We start from the raw sequence: 16,841 nt of genomic DNA, 5'->3' as shown, positions 1-16,841 counted from the left end.
ATGTATGTAAATCTGTCTACTTCCTTTGGAAAATTCGACAGATTGTATATGTATTTTGCAAAATATTAAGTAAAACTGAGCATTATATAGTATTATACCCTTATATTTTAGACATTGCGACAACGATTTTAAAAACAATTGAATACCGTTAATATCGAATAATGAGCCTTAGTGGCTCAGGGGATAGAGCGCTCGCCTCCCAGTGAGGTGACTCGGGTTCGATTCCCAGAGATGGCTGGTCGATACGAATTCCACACCCTGATCGTACTGACCACAGTGCTGACATAAAATATTCTCAGTGGGAGACGGATAATGGTTTAGAGTCCCCTTTGCTCTCAGGCTATCCGTAGCTGGTCTACGTGTTTTTCCTCACCATAGAAGGCAAATGCAGGTTAGTTCCATTAAAAAGTCCTCCGCGAAGGCAAATTTCTCCCAATACTTGATTCAGAAGTTCCCTTGTCTTCTAGATTGGGTTCGAAATTACAAGGCTATGGCGTTGAGCATTGGTGGTCATTAGCTCAAAATTGGGTTGGCTGTTCAACGGCGGTTCTAAAATAAAATAAAATATCGAATATTAAGATATTTATCAACAACTATAATATCGCGATCATAATCAAGAACGATGTCTTGAATGCTATATTATCACGAGTATCATCAATAGCGATGAATTATCGAATGCGATATAATCACGATATGACTTTTACTGTTTTAGGTTTGCAGTGAATCTGAAGGATGCTGAATGCGATGCCAACAATTATTTCCATTTCAATCCCCGATTGGATGAAGGGTGCGTGGTCCGAAACGCTCGTCTTGATGAATCCTGGGGTGATGAGGAAAGAGAGGGTGATATGCCTTTTGAAGCTGGCCAACCATTTTTGATCACCATTACAGCAACAGATGATGACTATGATGTAATTATTACTTTTAATGTTACTACTTATGTTATCTGAGCCAAAGTCTGCGGGTTCGATCCCCGGCCAAGACACCGGATTTTCGGGATGCAGAAAATCCTCAGCGGCCATGTCGTATGATTATGCGACATGTAAAAGATCCCGGGAGTGCCTTATTGGCTCTTGGCATTTCCGGCAAAATTAAATTCCTAGTGCACTTTAGCATCCAAATAGTCTCGGTGCTGCCATCTAGTGTGGCAGAAACTAGACGTCCAAATTAACATGGCCAACGGTATTTCACCCAATGTGGTGGTCCTGAAAGAGTGGATACCAATTCTGGAGAACACCCTGGGTCTGCTCATCAGGGAAGACTGATTGTGCAGCTCATAGGAAATAAAATTTAAAAAAAATTCTACTGCTTAATTATTTTAAAACATGTATTGAGCATGTTTTACCGGATGGCTTATAAGTTTTGAAATTGAAAAACTCAGTTGAAGGTTCAAAGTGACATTTTTGTAAAATTGAGATTTTAAGAGGGAAGATCTTATTTCAGTCTTATTAATTTCTTTTCAGCATTAATATATTTTGCCAAGTGTTTTAAATTGGGCAGACATTAACGGACGAAGGTATTAAGAGTCAATTTTTCAAGAAGGTATTAAGAGTCAATCTTCAATCTTTCTTAAGTCAAGAAGGTTCCAAATGCAACTAACAATTGACGAATAACCGTAAGCAACAAATAAAGCGCCATGTGTTCGTAGTGTTACATGAACATTTTAAATATGTTAAGGATTTACAGATTTCGCCATTCAGTAATAAAATGTAGGCAATACATAATCTTTTTTTTTATTATTGTTATCTTCAAGGTTGAATTACTAAAATGTCATCTAGAACCTTTATCCTTGCTTCTCCAATTCTTAAAGGTCGATGCAGAATATGTCTGAATTGAGTTTTTAGAATTTTTTTTCTCTTTGTTATTCATTGAATAACAAAAAGGAGAAAATTACTGTTTGAAGCGAATTAAAACAGGAAGCTACTCTTGATTATGTAACTAAATAATGCTTTCTTTTGTGAAAAACTAAGATCTGTAAAAATTTTGATTCGAATTTTTTTTCAAAACTACGTAGTTTTTTTTAATTAAGAAATTTTTCTATATATATTTGATAGTTTTATTGATTAAATTTAAAGTTTGAAAATTTTATTTGTTAATAGGTTGAAGTAAACGGAAATCCATTTGCTAAGTTCAACCACAGAGAAGGACTGCCATTCGCTAATGTGTCTCATATAGCAATGTGGGGAGATGTTACAATTTATGGAATTTACGTTCCATTCCCCTCCATAGTGAGTAAGATTGAATTTTGTTGCATGCTTTGCAATAAGTCTGTGTGGCATCTTGTGTATGTTTTCTCTTGATAGTTCATCAGTGTATGTTTTCATTAGTGAATATCACCTGTAAATATCTTTAACTCAGAACTTTCCTGTTTTCTGATTGTAAGTAAGATTGTTGTACAGTGCTGGAAAAAAAACCGACCACCCTTAATAACTTTTGATTTTATGATCATATCTTCATGTTCTAGGACTCCATCTTAATGATTAGAAGGGGTGTCCTAAAATATGCTAATTAGTGCAGACGATATTTAAAGTTACGAAATCAGACACAAAAATGTAATTTTTCTGTAAATAAATATACCTCTTTTTTTTTTGATGGATTCGAATATCGTGTGGGGAGTAGCAGCAATCTGGGAAATATGGTCCCCATGGTTTGAACAGGAGAGCGATTCAAAATTAATTTTAATCTTCCTTATCCCTCTAATGTTAATTTTATTTTTTACTTATTTCACCATATCTCGAAAACTTTTAATCGAAAGCAAATTACAAAATCATTGCACATAATTGTGAATTTGATTATCCAAAGATAAATCAATGAAAAAAATAAATTTAGTAAATATTTACTATTTTTTATTATTTTCTTTAATAACGGGTGTAAAACTTTTGAATTGTGAGGTATATAAATTTTTACATACTTTTTAAGTATCTAATTTTGCATGGCAAGATACAAAATTTGGGCGAAATCAGTTAAATAGTTAAAGTAGTATATTTAAAATTTGATTCCTCAGGAACTATTCAACCAATTTCGCTCAAATTTTGTATTTTGCCATGTTACTTTATCAAAATAGGATTCTTTAAAATGATGTAAAAAATTGTGTATCTTACGATTCAAACTTTTTCGATTATAGCTATATAAAATAATAAATTGTAAATATTTACTGAAATTTAGTTTTTTGCATCGATTTATCTTTGGATAAATGAATTTTATAATTGTGTGCAAAGATTTTTCAATTAGTTTTAAGAGTTCTCGAAATATAGCGAACTAAGCAAAAAGTAAAATTTTACGTTAAGGGTCCAAACTTTGGATCGCTCTCCTGACCAAACTATAGGCCTCATATTTACTAGATTATAGTCTATCGCTAATATTTTGGGGGTCAAAAATCCGGACCCGTCGAAAAGAAAGGTATGTTTATTCAGAGAAAGTACGTTTTTGTGTCTGATTTCCTAACTTAAAATATCGTCAGCGCCAATTAATTAACATATTTGAGGTCACCCCCTCGAACCATTAAGATTGAGTACTTGAACGTGAAGATCCGATCATTAGATCAAAAGTTATTTAGGATTTTGCGTGCTGTACAAGGTTATTACTTTAACAGGCCTTGCTTAATTCCGGTGTAAATATAAATTGAAATGAGAAATAATAGTTTCAAATCATACAGGAGTGTCTTGTTAAAGAAACACCTCGATCTCGATTTCCAAGTTGTTTCGGGGTATTGTGCTATTAACTAGTGTTTCATCTATGTTTTTTTTTATATGAATAAGTTTTTTTTCCCTTTTTAATTATTGCGAGTAAGTCTTAAGTTTTTTGCCATGTATGAAAAATTTTAGAACTCATATCACTCAACTATAGTCAAGCGCTTAGTCCAGTTTTTCAGAACTCTATCTTTTAACGGCCATGGTAGAAATGTCACGTGATTTGATTCCGGGCAACCCGGACAGACGACTTGGATAGCGTCTCAGCTGCTACTTCTGTTCAACTTTTCCACACCACGAATTTTCCGCTTCGACAGATTTAATGTGTACCTTGCTGCATACACACGCTAGTTGTTTTGTCTGCTGCCAGGATCAAACTCATGACCAACCAGCTCTGTTCTTTAATATAATAAATACTTTTGAAAGACAGTTATCTGGGGAAAAAATTAGCTTCATAATTTGGAAGTATATTAAACTTTCAACCAAGGTCATCCCCCACGCCTTAAAATATAATGTGCTAATTGATATTACCCTCTAGTATTCCTTGAAGACTTCTAGGTTAGGGGGGGGAGCATTTGGGAAAGAAGGATGTGTAAAAACTTACAAAAGAAAATTTTATAAATGTCTAGTACGATTCAGAATTGATATCTTATTTCATATAAAAAAAACAATAAATATTTATCTCTACATAAATTACATGTTATTAAGTCTATTTATTCAACAATCATCAGTAAGTATATTTATTAATTCAGCAATTAATTGAGGAAAAGATTATTAACCAATTTTATATCGAAAATAACACTTTGCAAGCTCTTCTACATATAAGCTTTTCATAGCTTTTTCATCTTTCTGAATTCAAACTATTCTTTTTGAGTTTTTAACAAATTATTTTGAAACGTTTTATTAAACAACATAATGTAACGAAAGTTTGGGATTTTTAAAATAATTTATATTTAGTTAATTTACGCTCTACTTAGAAGTTCGCAGTGAATACTCCTTTTTTTTCACGAAAAGTTTAATTAAAAAATTGTTAAAAAAAAGTTCAAATATAAAATCATTGATCAATAGGAATTTTCACTAAATTTACGTTATAATTAAGAGTTCCATATCGAAAATAAAGAAATTATTTTTTAACTAGCTTAATAATTATTAGTTAAATTTTTTTAAGAGAGTATTGAAAAAAGATTTGTCTTGCAAACGTTTTAAACCTATGAGCTAATTGATTATATGATTGTATGCACCAATACTTATTTGCAATTTAACCCTAAAGGCTTTTACATAATCGAATTCACCTGAAATATAATATTGTTACTAAACGTTAAGAAATGCCTTATTTAAACACTGATGCTTAATCATGTTTAAAATAAAATTTCCTTTGCAGAATATTCCTTTGAATCTTCGCATTCCCAAAAATGCTTTTGTGGGAGACATTTATCTCATTGAAGGCCATGTTCCTGGTGGAGCTGACAGGTAAATTTTTGTTTCATTGTTCTGGTTCTGATGTGTTGATACAAGGTATTGTTGTACAGTACGGTGGTCATTTTTCAAGCTTAGGTGTAAAAAATCAATCGGAAGTAGTAACCCAGAAGTCTTACGGTGAATTCTAACCCCCTAGCGCCATCTGCACTCAGCTTTACACGGTCAACCATCCATATTTATTCCATATTTGAATTACAATTTCTTTCCTTTGTATATTATTTATGGTAAAGAAGAGAAAAAGAGTAAAATGTTGGGGCTTATCCTCCAAATGTCTGACGAAGTCAGACAAGTTTCATCAGACCATTGACCCTAAGGAAATCAAGGACCAGAAGGGCGGATGTCCTCTCTGGAAAGTCCCGAACAGTCCAGGATGTGTTTGGGAGAAGGCTGCTTAGTTTGACATTTGGAGCAGACCTCAAAGATTCTCCTGCCTTCGAAACACGAGAGACTTTTTGCTTGACCGCAAGCTAATCTGGAAATTTGAAGAAAAATGTTTAACTTAACAATATGTTTAGCTTAAATATTTCGTAGCTTTTATGGGTGATACTGATCTTCATCACAGCCTTCTGCCATTAAAATTTATGAATGCTCTGAAATTAATGTGTCGTGTAGAATTTTAAATAATTGTTCGATTGTTAAGTCTGAATGAAAGAAAGGGGGCTGTTATTTTCAATAAATATATTTGTATTCATCATCCTATTGCTTAAAAATAACAAAATAAAACCGTAGCCATAGCTATCATTTTATAAATACAAATAAGTTTCATCCATTTTTTTTTTAAACACGTAATTTCAGTTTCATTTTTTATAAATTTAAATTTATTTTCGTTGAAAGATTTCTATGTAAAGTTTTTATTTTATAAGTTTTTATCCCTTTATAGATTCCACGTAAATCTGCAGTGTGGTGAAAGAGAAGATGCAGAAATCTTGTACCATTTTAATCCTCGGTTTGGTGACAACGCTTTAGTGTGCAACAGCCGTTGTGCTGATTCCTGGGGTGATGAGGAAAGATTTGATGGCTTACCCGTCGCTTCTGGAGAAAATTTTAGCTTGTGCATTGTGGTGTCAAAAGATGGTTTTATACCAATGATGAATAACCAGCCCTTGCCTACCTTCAACCACAGAGTGGCTTATTCAGGTGCATGCACAATTAACGTGGAAGGTGATGTTGAGTTGAAAAAAATTGTTCTAGATTGTCCTCCAGTAAGTAAAATTTTCTACATAAATTATTTAAGTCAACACACTTCGTATGTGAAGGTTGCAATTCAACTAAATTTGTTATCTAATTATTCAATGAGTATTTTTCTTTTGGGGGATGGAGCATTTGTGCGTATATTTATCCATTACTTCATTTATAATGTAGCACGAAAACACTTTCCCGGTTTGCTTCACTGGAAAACATCACGCCATATTAAATTCAACTTCATTCTAGTGTTTATAAAAGTTGATAGCTGATGGATTCATTTTATACTGTTCTGCATGGATGTCGTAAGAACTTCATTTTTGAGGGGGATGAATTTAAATTTCACAGACAAGAAAAAAAGCCTAATATCTGCTAGAAGATTAATTTTTTTTTTATCTCTTTATCGTTTTTAATTTTAGGAATTTAAACCCATATAGCAAAAAATCATCAAGTGGGTGTCCCCTAGACGTCATCCCAAACATCCACGTAGGTTCATGTGGTCGCCAGGTGAACGTCCACAAAACATCCATATTTGGTACAGGAAAGATCCAGTCGAAATCTAAAAGCTATCTATTAGACTTACATCATAGCTTTTACGTGGAAGAGATATGGATAACTTGATCCACATCTTATCCAGGGATGGAGGTCTCATAGGCAGTCAGAGTAATTATTCCTGATCTGCCGAAACACTTCCAATGAACATGCTCTTTGCATATCGTTCATTAATGAACTCTGTAATTTAGTATTTCTAATTTTTATGTTTTCAATAGATGTAAGAGTATAAAAACCAAATTAAATCTTTTAATTTGGTCTCTTTCACTCTTACACTTATTGAAGTATAAAATACGAAATACTAAATTAGAGTTTGTATATGAGCGATATTAAAAGGACATGTTCGTTTTACGTATTCACTTAAATTTTTAAGAACTTTTCAGTTACACCTAAGCAAATGCGCTCGGTTTTTTCTCTATAAAACGTTAAGGAAATCAAATGTTAAAGATGATTTAGAAAATTCTTCAGCCACCTAACTGCTCAGGGAATGAGAAAAAATCGTCCCAATTAGTAGAAATCAAAATGTTCTTTTAAAGTATAAATGTGACACCATTAGCATTTAAATTTTTTTTTTTTTTTGAAAAAAAATTATGAATTCTCGTTTAGTTGATAATATATTAGCATAAAAAGAATTATTTACTGCTTGAGTCAAATCAGTAAAAGTCGCTTAAATGATGATAATGACTATTTGATTTATGACTATTCGTTTATTTATTGACTTTTTGATTTAATGAATAAATGCATAAACTGATAAACATTTTTAGTATTTGGCCAATCATCGAGACTTTATTTAATATAATTACTGAATAGAATTAACTTAATGTAATCATACTTAGAAAAGTAATGTGTTTAAAAATTAAATTACAAATCAGAAACAAACTAAAGTTCCTGATTTTTAACTGGATACAGGGTAAAATATTTTATTATGAAAAACACACATTATTGACATGAACTTTCTTAGATTCTTATTTTCTCATTATATTGGGGAACAACATAGATGCAGCATAATTATCTCTGGTTATGCATAGGGTCTCCACCTCACGTAATTTAACCTCTTACAAATCAAAAATCATAGAGCCCTCTCAGTGATTTTCGTTGATTCTAATCTTTTTGGAGGACAAGAGAAAGATCTTTTACATAAACTTGCATGAATTGCTCCCCTCTCCCTCATCTACTTTTAAGTTGGCCTCTAGGTTTTTTCTATAGCTACCTCCATTTGTAAGAAAACTTTTAATAAACTCCTCAGCAATTATTCCTTCCACGTATAGTTTGTGATAAATACGAAAATTTATCAGAATTCTCCAAATTGGGATCTTTACCAATTTTTCGAAATTGAAATTGTGCGTATGAGAATCAATGATAATTTACAAAAAATTTCTTTATTTCTCTGCAATTTTGAAGGAGACTTTTAGAGAATTCCAATTATTGGCTTTCATGTACGGAAAAGTCGATGTACCTTTATAAACAGTATATAAAAGAATGATATATAAATGTCAACCTAGCACTCAAAATATTTGAGGCAGAGGAGAAATAACTAATAAAATAAGCATTTGTACCAATACATAAAATTCTTACTGCACGCGAGCTCTTCTTATTTTTATGTTTAAGGGCCATTCTCACTGAATGCGGTTCACGCACTTCCGATCGCCGTCGTGGAAGAATTACATTAATTGATGATAAATATTATCCTGAGAATAACTCATTCAGGTTCTTTTTTTTCCCTACGGTGATCAGAGCGCCCCAAGGAGCTCTTAGCTGGACAAGAGTTTACTGAAACGGTTTTCTTGAGGCTCTGTAAGCAAGTTTCACACAAATTTGAGCAAAAGCTGCACAGAAATGAGTTTACTGTTACTATTTACGTAAATACAGAACACAAACCAGAATTAGAACTTGTTATAACTATGCTTAAAACTTTACTCAAATTGCGTCATAATTTACTCAGGAGAGAGAAGCGTTCTAGAGAAACTGCAGAAGAAAGGAATAAACGGAAAGCACTCAGAAATGCTGCCGACAGGCTTAGGCGTGCTAAAGCACGAGGCGAACAATACATAGAAAATCTGAAGAATTCTAAAGTTAAATGCCGGCCTGGTAGGGCAAACGAGGTACCTAGAGATGCAATGGGTTGAAAAAAAATTCTGTTTATTATTTGGAATAAGCCGGGTTTTTGGGAAGAAAATTTTAAAAGCTTTTTTTTTTATTGTGTACACAGGAGTTTAAATTGGTCTTCAATGCATTCGCATTTTTCAGCGTAAGTAGCAGACTTGGAATCATCCCTTAGAATCCATATATTTTAACTATTTGTGGTTAATAAGTTGGATTAACTTTTTTAATTTTTGCTTAGCCTTTGAACATATTTTTCGAAAAATATTGTACTTCGAGAAGTACTGTACAGTGGCCATACATGTTTGAAGGAAGGGATGAAATATTGTAGTATCAGTGCTGAGATTTGAACTCCATTTAACCAGTCATAAGATTGATATGTTAGCCCTTTCAAATAAAATATATACCCAGCCTTAAGGAGTAAAGTGGCTTAATAGGATGTTCGTTTAATGCTTTGAGCCTTTTTTTTAAATTTTTTTTTTTTTAAATATTTTGTGTAAGCAGTTTATAAAAATATGAAATTTTCTTTTTTAATATTTGCGATATATATTTTTTACTGATATTTAGAATAATGTTTTATTTTAAAGTTATTATATTCAAATAATAAAGTAAAAAACATTACATTTAAATTTGCCTTTTAATACTGTAATGCATGATATTTTAAGTGATGTGTTTAGAAAAAAACAACATTGCATTTAAACTGAAATATCAATCTGCTCAAATGCAAATGCTTTTTTTATGTTGCAGTTGTTAAAGGCATTGCATACATAACATACATTAATTTCAATTTATCTTGGAATCAGGCCAGTTTGGTTTGCCTTTAAAATCCCTCAAAATCACAAGTTAAATTTTGAAATTTCAGGTTTAATCCCTAAAATTCCAGGGTTTATCCAATTTTAAAAATTGTAGGTATTTTGTATAACTAAAGGTACCTCATATCTCTAATACCATTAATTTCATTCAGTTAGATTTAATTTTCAATCCAATAGCCTTTTCAATGGCCTTAAGTAAAGCAATGGGCCAAATATTTTATGGAATTTTACCAGGGTTGACAAGGTTTAAGAAGGAATAGCTTAAACCATTTTGTCCAAAACCCTCTGTCCGGTGTCCAAATAATGTAGCAATGCTTAAAGTATAACATTAAACGGAAAGATTTCCATATTTTTATCTACCTCAAATATAATGCAAAATATTAGGTGACTTCTGAGCTGTGGCTCATGAGAAACTTTAGCAGGGGACCTTTTGAAAGTTTTAAAATTCCTTAATTAATAATTGTAGTTAACCCAAACAGATACTGATATAAAAATATCTCAAAATAAAACTGACACTTTATTATTAATTTAGACCTATCAGGGAATCTATTTAAAAAATATTATTAATTATAAAATTAGATAAAAATTGCTCTAATTGATGGAAATTTATTATATTTTTATTGAATAGTAAAATATTAATTTAGGAAAATATAGGTGGGAAATTTTATAAATTTAGAGGATAGCTCGCGTTGCTTATTCAGCCTAAATTTTAATTCTAGAATAATATCTTCAGTTTTATTTACTTTTTTTTAAAAAATTCATTTCTTTGATTTTTACGAGTTCATAATAATATAATTATAAGTCTCATAACTGTTATCTTCAAACACTGACATAGAAATTCTATAAATAATTTGTTCCATATAGTATTGAAGTGTATGTAAAATGAAGTATAAATAAATGTGTATGAAATGTATATAAATCACTGAATGTATATGTTACATACTTTTTAACATTATTTTAAAAATAGTATCACCATTCCACAAAGCTAGACTGAAAAAATTATGTATCAAATGAGAGTGTGATATGAGCTGGAATTTGCGAGCAGAAGGGGATTGAGTCCTCTTATAAAATATGATTGAACAATTCGGTTGCTGTCAAGGTTTAATATAAAATAAAGCTTTCAAAATAATTAAAATTGTATATTATAAACTCTTGTAATTTATTAATGGGATTTTTTTTTAAAAATTATTTTACTTTGCAGCATTTTAATATGAATTATTCTTTTAGGCTAGAATGCCTCCTCGAGTACCAGACATTGATATTGATACTTTTGAAGAAATTACTACTCAGGCTCTGAGGGGAGTAAGTATTCTAATGACTAACAATATTATGTACTTTAATGAGGTTCATACAATATTCATAATAAGTGGATTGGAAGAAAAGGAAAGAACAATATTTTTCTTAAAATTTAGGTTATAATTTTATTTCTTACTAAAAAATACTCTAACTATCCTACTTATAATCTTAAGACATTTAAGAAATGGATTGATATAAGTATAAATTTTATATATTTGTTTTCCAGATATATAAAGATAAAAAAAAAATTCTAATACAGTACAGAACCCGTTATCCGGAAATCAGAAAACCGGAACAAAATTCGATAAATTTTCCCGCCATTTTAAAAAAAAAAAATTTTCTCCTCATAAGATTTTAGGATTTTTCTTTCTTTTTTGAAAGATGTTTACCTTACCATCATTTTGGAAATAATCATTAGTGTATTACTTCATTGTTTTTTCTTCTTTTTAAGATTATTTCCAAAAAAAATTTTTTTAGTTGGGTTTAACAATAAAAAAAACGGCTTTTTGTAGCTATTCAGGAAACCGGAAAAATCAGTTATCTGGAAATCAGAAAACCGGAACGAAGTTCGATACATTTTCCCGCGATTTTTAAAAAAAAAAAAAAAATTCCTCATAAGATTTTAGGATTTTTCTTTCTTTTTTGAAAGATGTTTACCATACCATCATTTTAGAAATAATCACTACTGTATTACTTCATCGTTTTTTCTTCTTTTTAAGATTATTTCCTAATATTTTTTTTTTAGTTCGGTTTGACGATAAAAAAAAAACGGCTTTTTGTAGCAATTCAGAAAACCGGAAAAATCAGTTATCCGGAATAGCGATGGTTCCGACCGTTCCGGATAATCGGTTCCCTACTGTATATACTTTAGTCACATTTGCGTGTAACATGTATAAACTGCCATATATGTTTCTTAATGTTGTCCTGCTTGAAAAAAAAAATATTTCTATTAAATTCAATTGGTTCTGAATCTATTTTTTATTTTTTTTTATATAAAACTAACTTTAAATTTATAAGAAAAAAGAATGGTAGTTGGGGGGGAAAAAGAAAAAAAAAGTTGGTATTTGTTGTTTTCTCAAAATTTAGTGAACTTTTTATACTTGGCATGTAGTTATGTAAAAACTAAGGTAAATAGAATTCAAGCATAGAATAAAATAATATACATTTTAACGATCTACATTCTGTAAATAGATTGAATAGTTCTGGATGATATTCAAAACAAATTAGAGAAATTATTTTTTTTATAAAAGAGTACAAAAAGTCTGTCTTTTTTTAAAAAATAGATATTTAGATTCTTTCTCATTAAAATTTTTCTATTTTTACTGAAATTTCAATTTTGTTTCAGAATGAATTATGCTTTTTCTTAAACTGTTATATTATTAAATAATTATGTTAAAATATATTTTTATTTCGAAAATAAATCTTTAAAAGAATAACATTAGTTTGTTTCTTTAAACTGCAAAGTATTCCAACTTTATTAAAGATAACCTGGTTTTTCATTAAGTCTTATAATTCTTTTCCTGTGTTAGGAAATAGTGACAATCCTACGTTCTAATAAAATTTAATCTTATCTGTATTTCAAACATTTTATTTCCTTTCAGAGAAGAATAACTACATGTGTCATGTAGCTATTTAATCTTATCACTATAAATGTAACAAGTAATTCATATTTTTCCATTATATTGAGAGGAAAACATTAACCTTAAAGATTCTGTTTATTCATCTGCTTGTGATATCTATAACAGTATAATTTCCTCATTTTTCTATTTTATAAAACTTGATAGTTGTATCTTGCCCAATTTTTAATTAAAGCCTGAGCAGACAAATGTGTTACACTGTTTTTCACTAAAGAAAGAAAATCAAAGTTTTGTCTCAATATTAACAGCATAAAATTGATAAAAAAAATTTTTTTTAGTTATTTCTTTTGAATTGCTGTTTGTTTCGTATTATCTTAAACATTTTTTGATATTTATTAAGTTATGTGTTAAATTAATTGAAAAGTAATCTTTCCAATTTATTAAAATAATAGTAATTTAAGTAAACTTAATCTTCAATTACTTTTTAGTATATATCCCTTAAACTACATATATATATATATATATATATATATATATATATATATATAATTTATAATATTGTTATATATAGTATTTATATACTGAATTTATAATATTTAAAGTTATTATTAACATATAGAGATTATAATATTGTTAACATTCGGTTCAGTATAGCTAAGGGTCTTGTCTATATGTTAGACTTGACCACAATTTGAAATTTTTAATTAGTTATTTTCGTTTTAAGGTTTTTATTGAACCAACCAAATAAATTTTAATTGTATAACAATTAAAAAAAAAAGTACAACCATAACTATATTTATGGTGCTTACCTGTTAGCTGGGTACCAGAATCATGAAGTACGAAACCTTACAGGATGATCATTTGTATATAGTTCTTATTTAGTAAGAATTTCGTTTCTCTTGTCTGTAGGCATATTGTATAGTCCATTTTAGCATCATAATAAGCAGTTTTTGTTGTCTGGTAACCAACTATTGGTTATTAGACAGCATTTTATGTAAGTTACACAGTATGTGTTACCTTGGTAACTATAAAATAACACTCAACCTCTTCGTTTTTGCTTCTATCAAAATAACTTAGTATAGTTTCATCTTCTATTTCTTGTGCTTGTGACATTTCTGGGCTAGAGTGTTCAAAAGTAAGAAACCAATAAATTAATTTATGCCTGGAAATATATTTACTCTTCAATCTATACACTAGATGGCAGTAGAACCAGACTATTTGTAATATATTTAGAGATAGTTTATTTTAAACTAGATTTCAGCACTTTTCAAACATGTAAGCTAGAAAATTAAAAATGAATACATATATTGTACTTGTTCATACACTTAAGTTTTATCTAATTTTCTTGAATAACAAAACACTTTTATGACCTTTTTCTTCATAATTAAACAACCATCAAGGGTTATAGCAAATATAATTGGCTTAGTTACCAGACATGAACCTGTAATTAAAATGTAATAAATTTTTTTTTCAGCATGCACCTGTTTCTTTACCACTTATTGGACATTTCGGTTCTGAAAAAGTTATTTACATTTCTGGAAAAGTTGATAATGATCCATCACGGCAAGTATATTTTTTATGATTCAGAGATTGTTTGAAATAGTGTGTCAAAGCAAATGTGCAATTAAGTTATACATGTAAATATTTTTTCATATTTCTTTCAAGAGTTTTTAAAATCTGTGGACAGTCTTAATCTGTTTAAAATTTACTTTTTCTTTTGTTCATTAATAAGTATGACATAGTATGAAAGCTATTTTTGAAAACAAATTTTTCTAGTTTTATCTCTTTCTAGTTCAATCCCTATCTGCTGTTATTTCTTTAAAGGTTGAAATTTTTAAAAATTTTTTTATTAAAAACTATTGCTCAAGCTTGAAATTTTTTTTTCTTGTAAAATTTTTGAAATATGATAATCTAGGTTACTTTGATAATCTAGGTTAGATAACTTAATTGAACTTTTTTGAAATCCAATTTGAATTTTTATGCACCTTCATAACACAATATCTTATACACAGATTTGCCATAAATTTACAATGTGGTGAGAGCCCAGATGATGATATTGCCATGCACATTAACCCAAGGTGGGATGATTTCGAAGGTTCTGTGTTGGTTTTCAACTCTAGAGAAGCCGATGCATGGGGTGAAGAATTAAGAAAACCAAACCCAATAGTTTCTGGAGAGGAAGTTGACATATACATCATTGGATGTTCTGAAGGATTTAGTATTCTAGTCAATGGTGAAGTTGTTGAAGAGATTGAACATCGCATGGACATAAGTAGAATTACACACATCAGCCTTGATGGTTCAATCATGCTCTACAGAGTGCTGGCTAATTAATCTAAAACTGTACGAATGAGCTTAACATATGAAGCAGCTACATAAGAATCTCAGCTTCTAAATATGTCTTCTGGTCTATAGGGGCAGGGAATGAAAAAAAAAAAGCCCTTAAAAGGCAGCACATAACATAGACTTTAAATTGATGTCTTTAAAGATTTTTCTCTATTTTCATAATATTTGCTTGTTTCGAATTTTCTTGTTAAAAATTATGATAGAGCTTAAAAAGTTAGTTGAATTGAAAGATCTACGGCTATTTTCTTCAAAGTAAACCATAAAAACTAATGTAGATTTTTAGTATAGAAATGGTTCAACATATTTTCTATTGGTTGTAGCTGATTTGTAGTATTATTTTGTGGTATGCACAAAGTTTAGAATTTTAAATTATGCCTAATTAAAAGCTATTTTCATCTAAAATTGTAAATTTACCTACAGTTCTGCTCTATGTTTCATTGACATTTTAGAAAGTGCTTTTTCATCTTTTTATTGTCACACTGTTAATGGGTTTGGATATAGAGGTTTTTGTTGTGATTTATATGGCATTTTTGTCACCTGCAAGGTGCAATCTGAATTTTGAGGTGCATTATTTGTGTTTTTCTATATTATATTTTTCTTTAACATAGGAATACCTGACATTTTCTGTCTGATTTGATTTTGTTAATTTGTAATAAATTTATGACTGGATTATGTATTTTCTTTTTTGATTCTTTTTAATGTCTTAAAAATTTTGAAGGCAAGATTATTATGGCAACATCAATGATGTTGGGTTCTTGAGGCATTACTAAACCGCACAACCTTACACAAGGTTCTTCATCTGATTTCTATACAAATAGGGAACTTGTCATTTCTAGACCACAATTACAATTACCAAGTGGGCATTCAGTCTTTAAAATGTTAAGATGCTCTAAAAATTTCAATAAATTTTTTTTGTTTCATTGTGAAAAAATTTGATAAATAGTCTTATTGTTCAACTGCATTTTTTAACATAACTTATCAAATTAATGTGTTTATATTTAGCATTAAAAAAAACCTAGGAGCATCTGCTAGTTTTTGAAGTAAAAGTCACTATTATAATTAAAATAAAATTAATGTTAACATAATGTTTCTTCAATTAGTTTGTAGAACTAAATCCCTTAATGCACACACTTTTGAAGGAAAAAAATAACTTTTTTTTTTATAAAACACATTTTTAAACTTTTTGTCTAAAATAAAAATATGCAAAGCTCAGTGCAGCAACATAAAATAAGACTTTGCTCGTATTATCTAGAGTGTGCACAATTCGGCCTGCTAAGCATGCTTGAATTATCTAGAATATGCATAGTTTGGCCAATACCTTCTAGAGGAGAGAAGGTCTCAGCATGTGTTACCACAAACAAGAAATTTGATCCTTTAGTAGACCAAATGTGATGGAATCTTTTGTATATCCCCCACTGTGCAGCCTAGTAGCCCAAACGTAGTGTCATCTTTCTTATTATCCTCCACTGCGCAGTTTATGTTCGTTACATCGTACTACCAAATTGATCTATGCTGAGGCCTCTCTTCTAGGTGTTTGTTTTGCACGCTCAAATTAACTCTAACACATATGTTAGGGGTTGATGAACATATAAATATAGCATTTTGGTATGACAAACATTTAAATTTTGCAATTAGTTTTAACGTAAACAATAAATATACCCTTCAAACAGAAAAAAGAATTCTATTCTCTTCATGTCAACCAATGGAATTACATGAGCACAATTTCTTGCTTTAAATTACAAATTAATATTCCTAAATTTGTGTAATTTTATTCATTAATATATGCTCTATTGAACCTAGTAATCAAT

General features: G+C 30.0%; 1 protein-coding gene across 1 annotated transcript in view; it reads left to right on the top strand.

The window, feature by feature from the left end:
- The window catches only part of LOC107438351 (32 kDa beta-galactoside-binding lectin), a 37,922-nt gene extending 22,219 nt beyond the window's left edge, over positions 1-15,703 (top strand). The window contains exons 3-9 of the mRNA XM_016050631.4: positions 713-911; positions 2,100-2,228; positions 5,071-5,159; positions 6,049-6,370; positions 11,042-11,116; positions 14,162-14,250; positions 14,700-15,703. Coding sequence (XP_015906117.1) covers positions 713-911; positions 2,100-2,228; positions 5,071-5,159; positions 6,049-6,370; positions 11,042-11,116; positions 14,162-14,250; positions 14,700-15,021 — 1,225 coding nt within the window. The 3' untranslated portion in view covers positions 15,022-15,703. The remainder of the gene's footprint in view (positions 1-712; positions 912-2,099; positions 2,229-5,070; positions 5,160-6,048; positions 6,371-11,041; positions 11,117-14,161; positions 14,251-14,699) is intronic.
- Positions 15,704-16,841: the final 1,138 nt, after the last annotated feature.

This window comes from Parasteatoda tepidariorum, chromosome 3, assembly GCF_982258835.1.
Source record: "Parasteatoda tepidariorum strain Cologne lab strain chromosome 3, Ptep-v5.0, whole genome shotgun sequence".
Classification (NCBI taxonomy): domain Eukaryota; kingdom Metazoa; phylum Arthropoda; class Arachnida; order Araneae; family Theridiidae; genus Parasteatoda; species Parasteatoda tepidariorum.
This window is presented reverse-complemented; position numbering and strand designations above follow the sequence as displayed.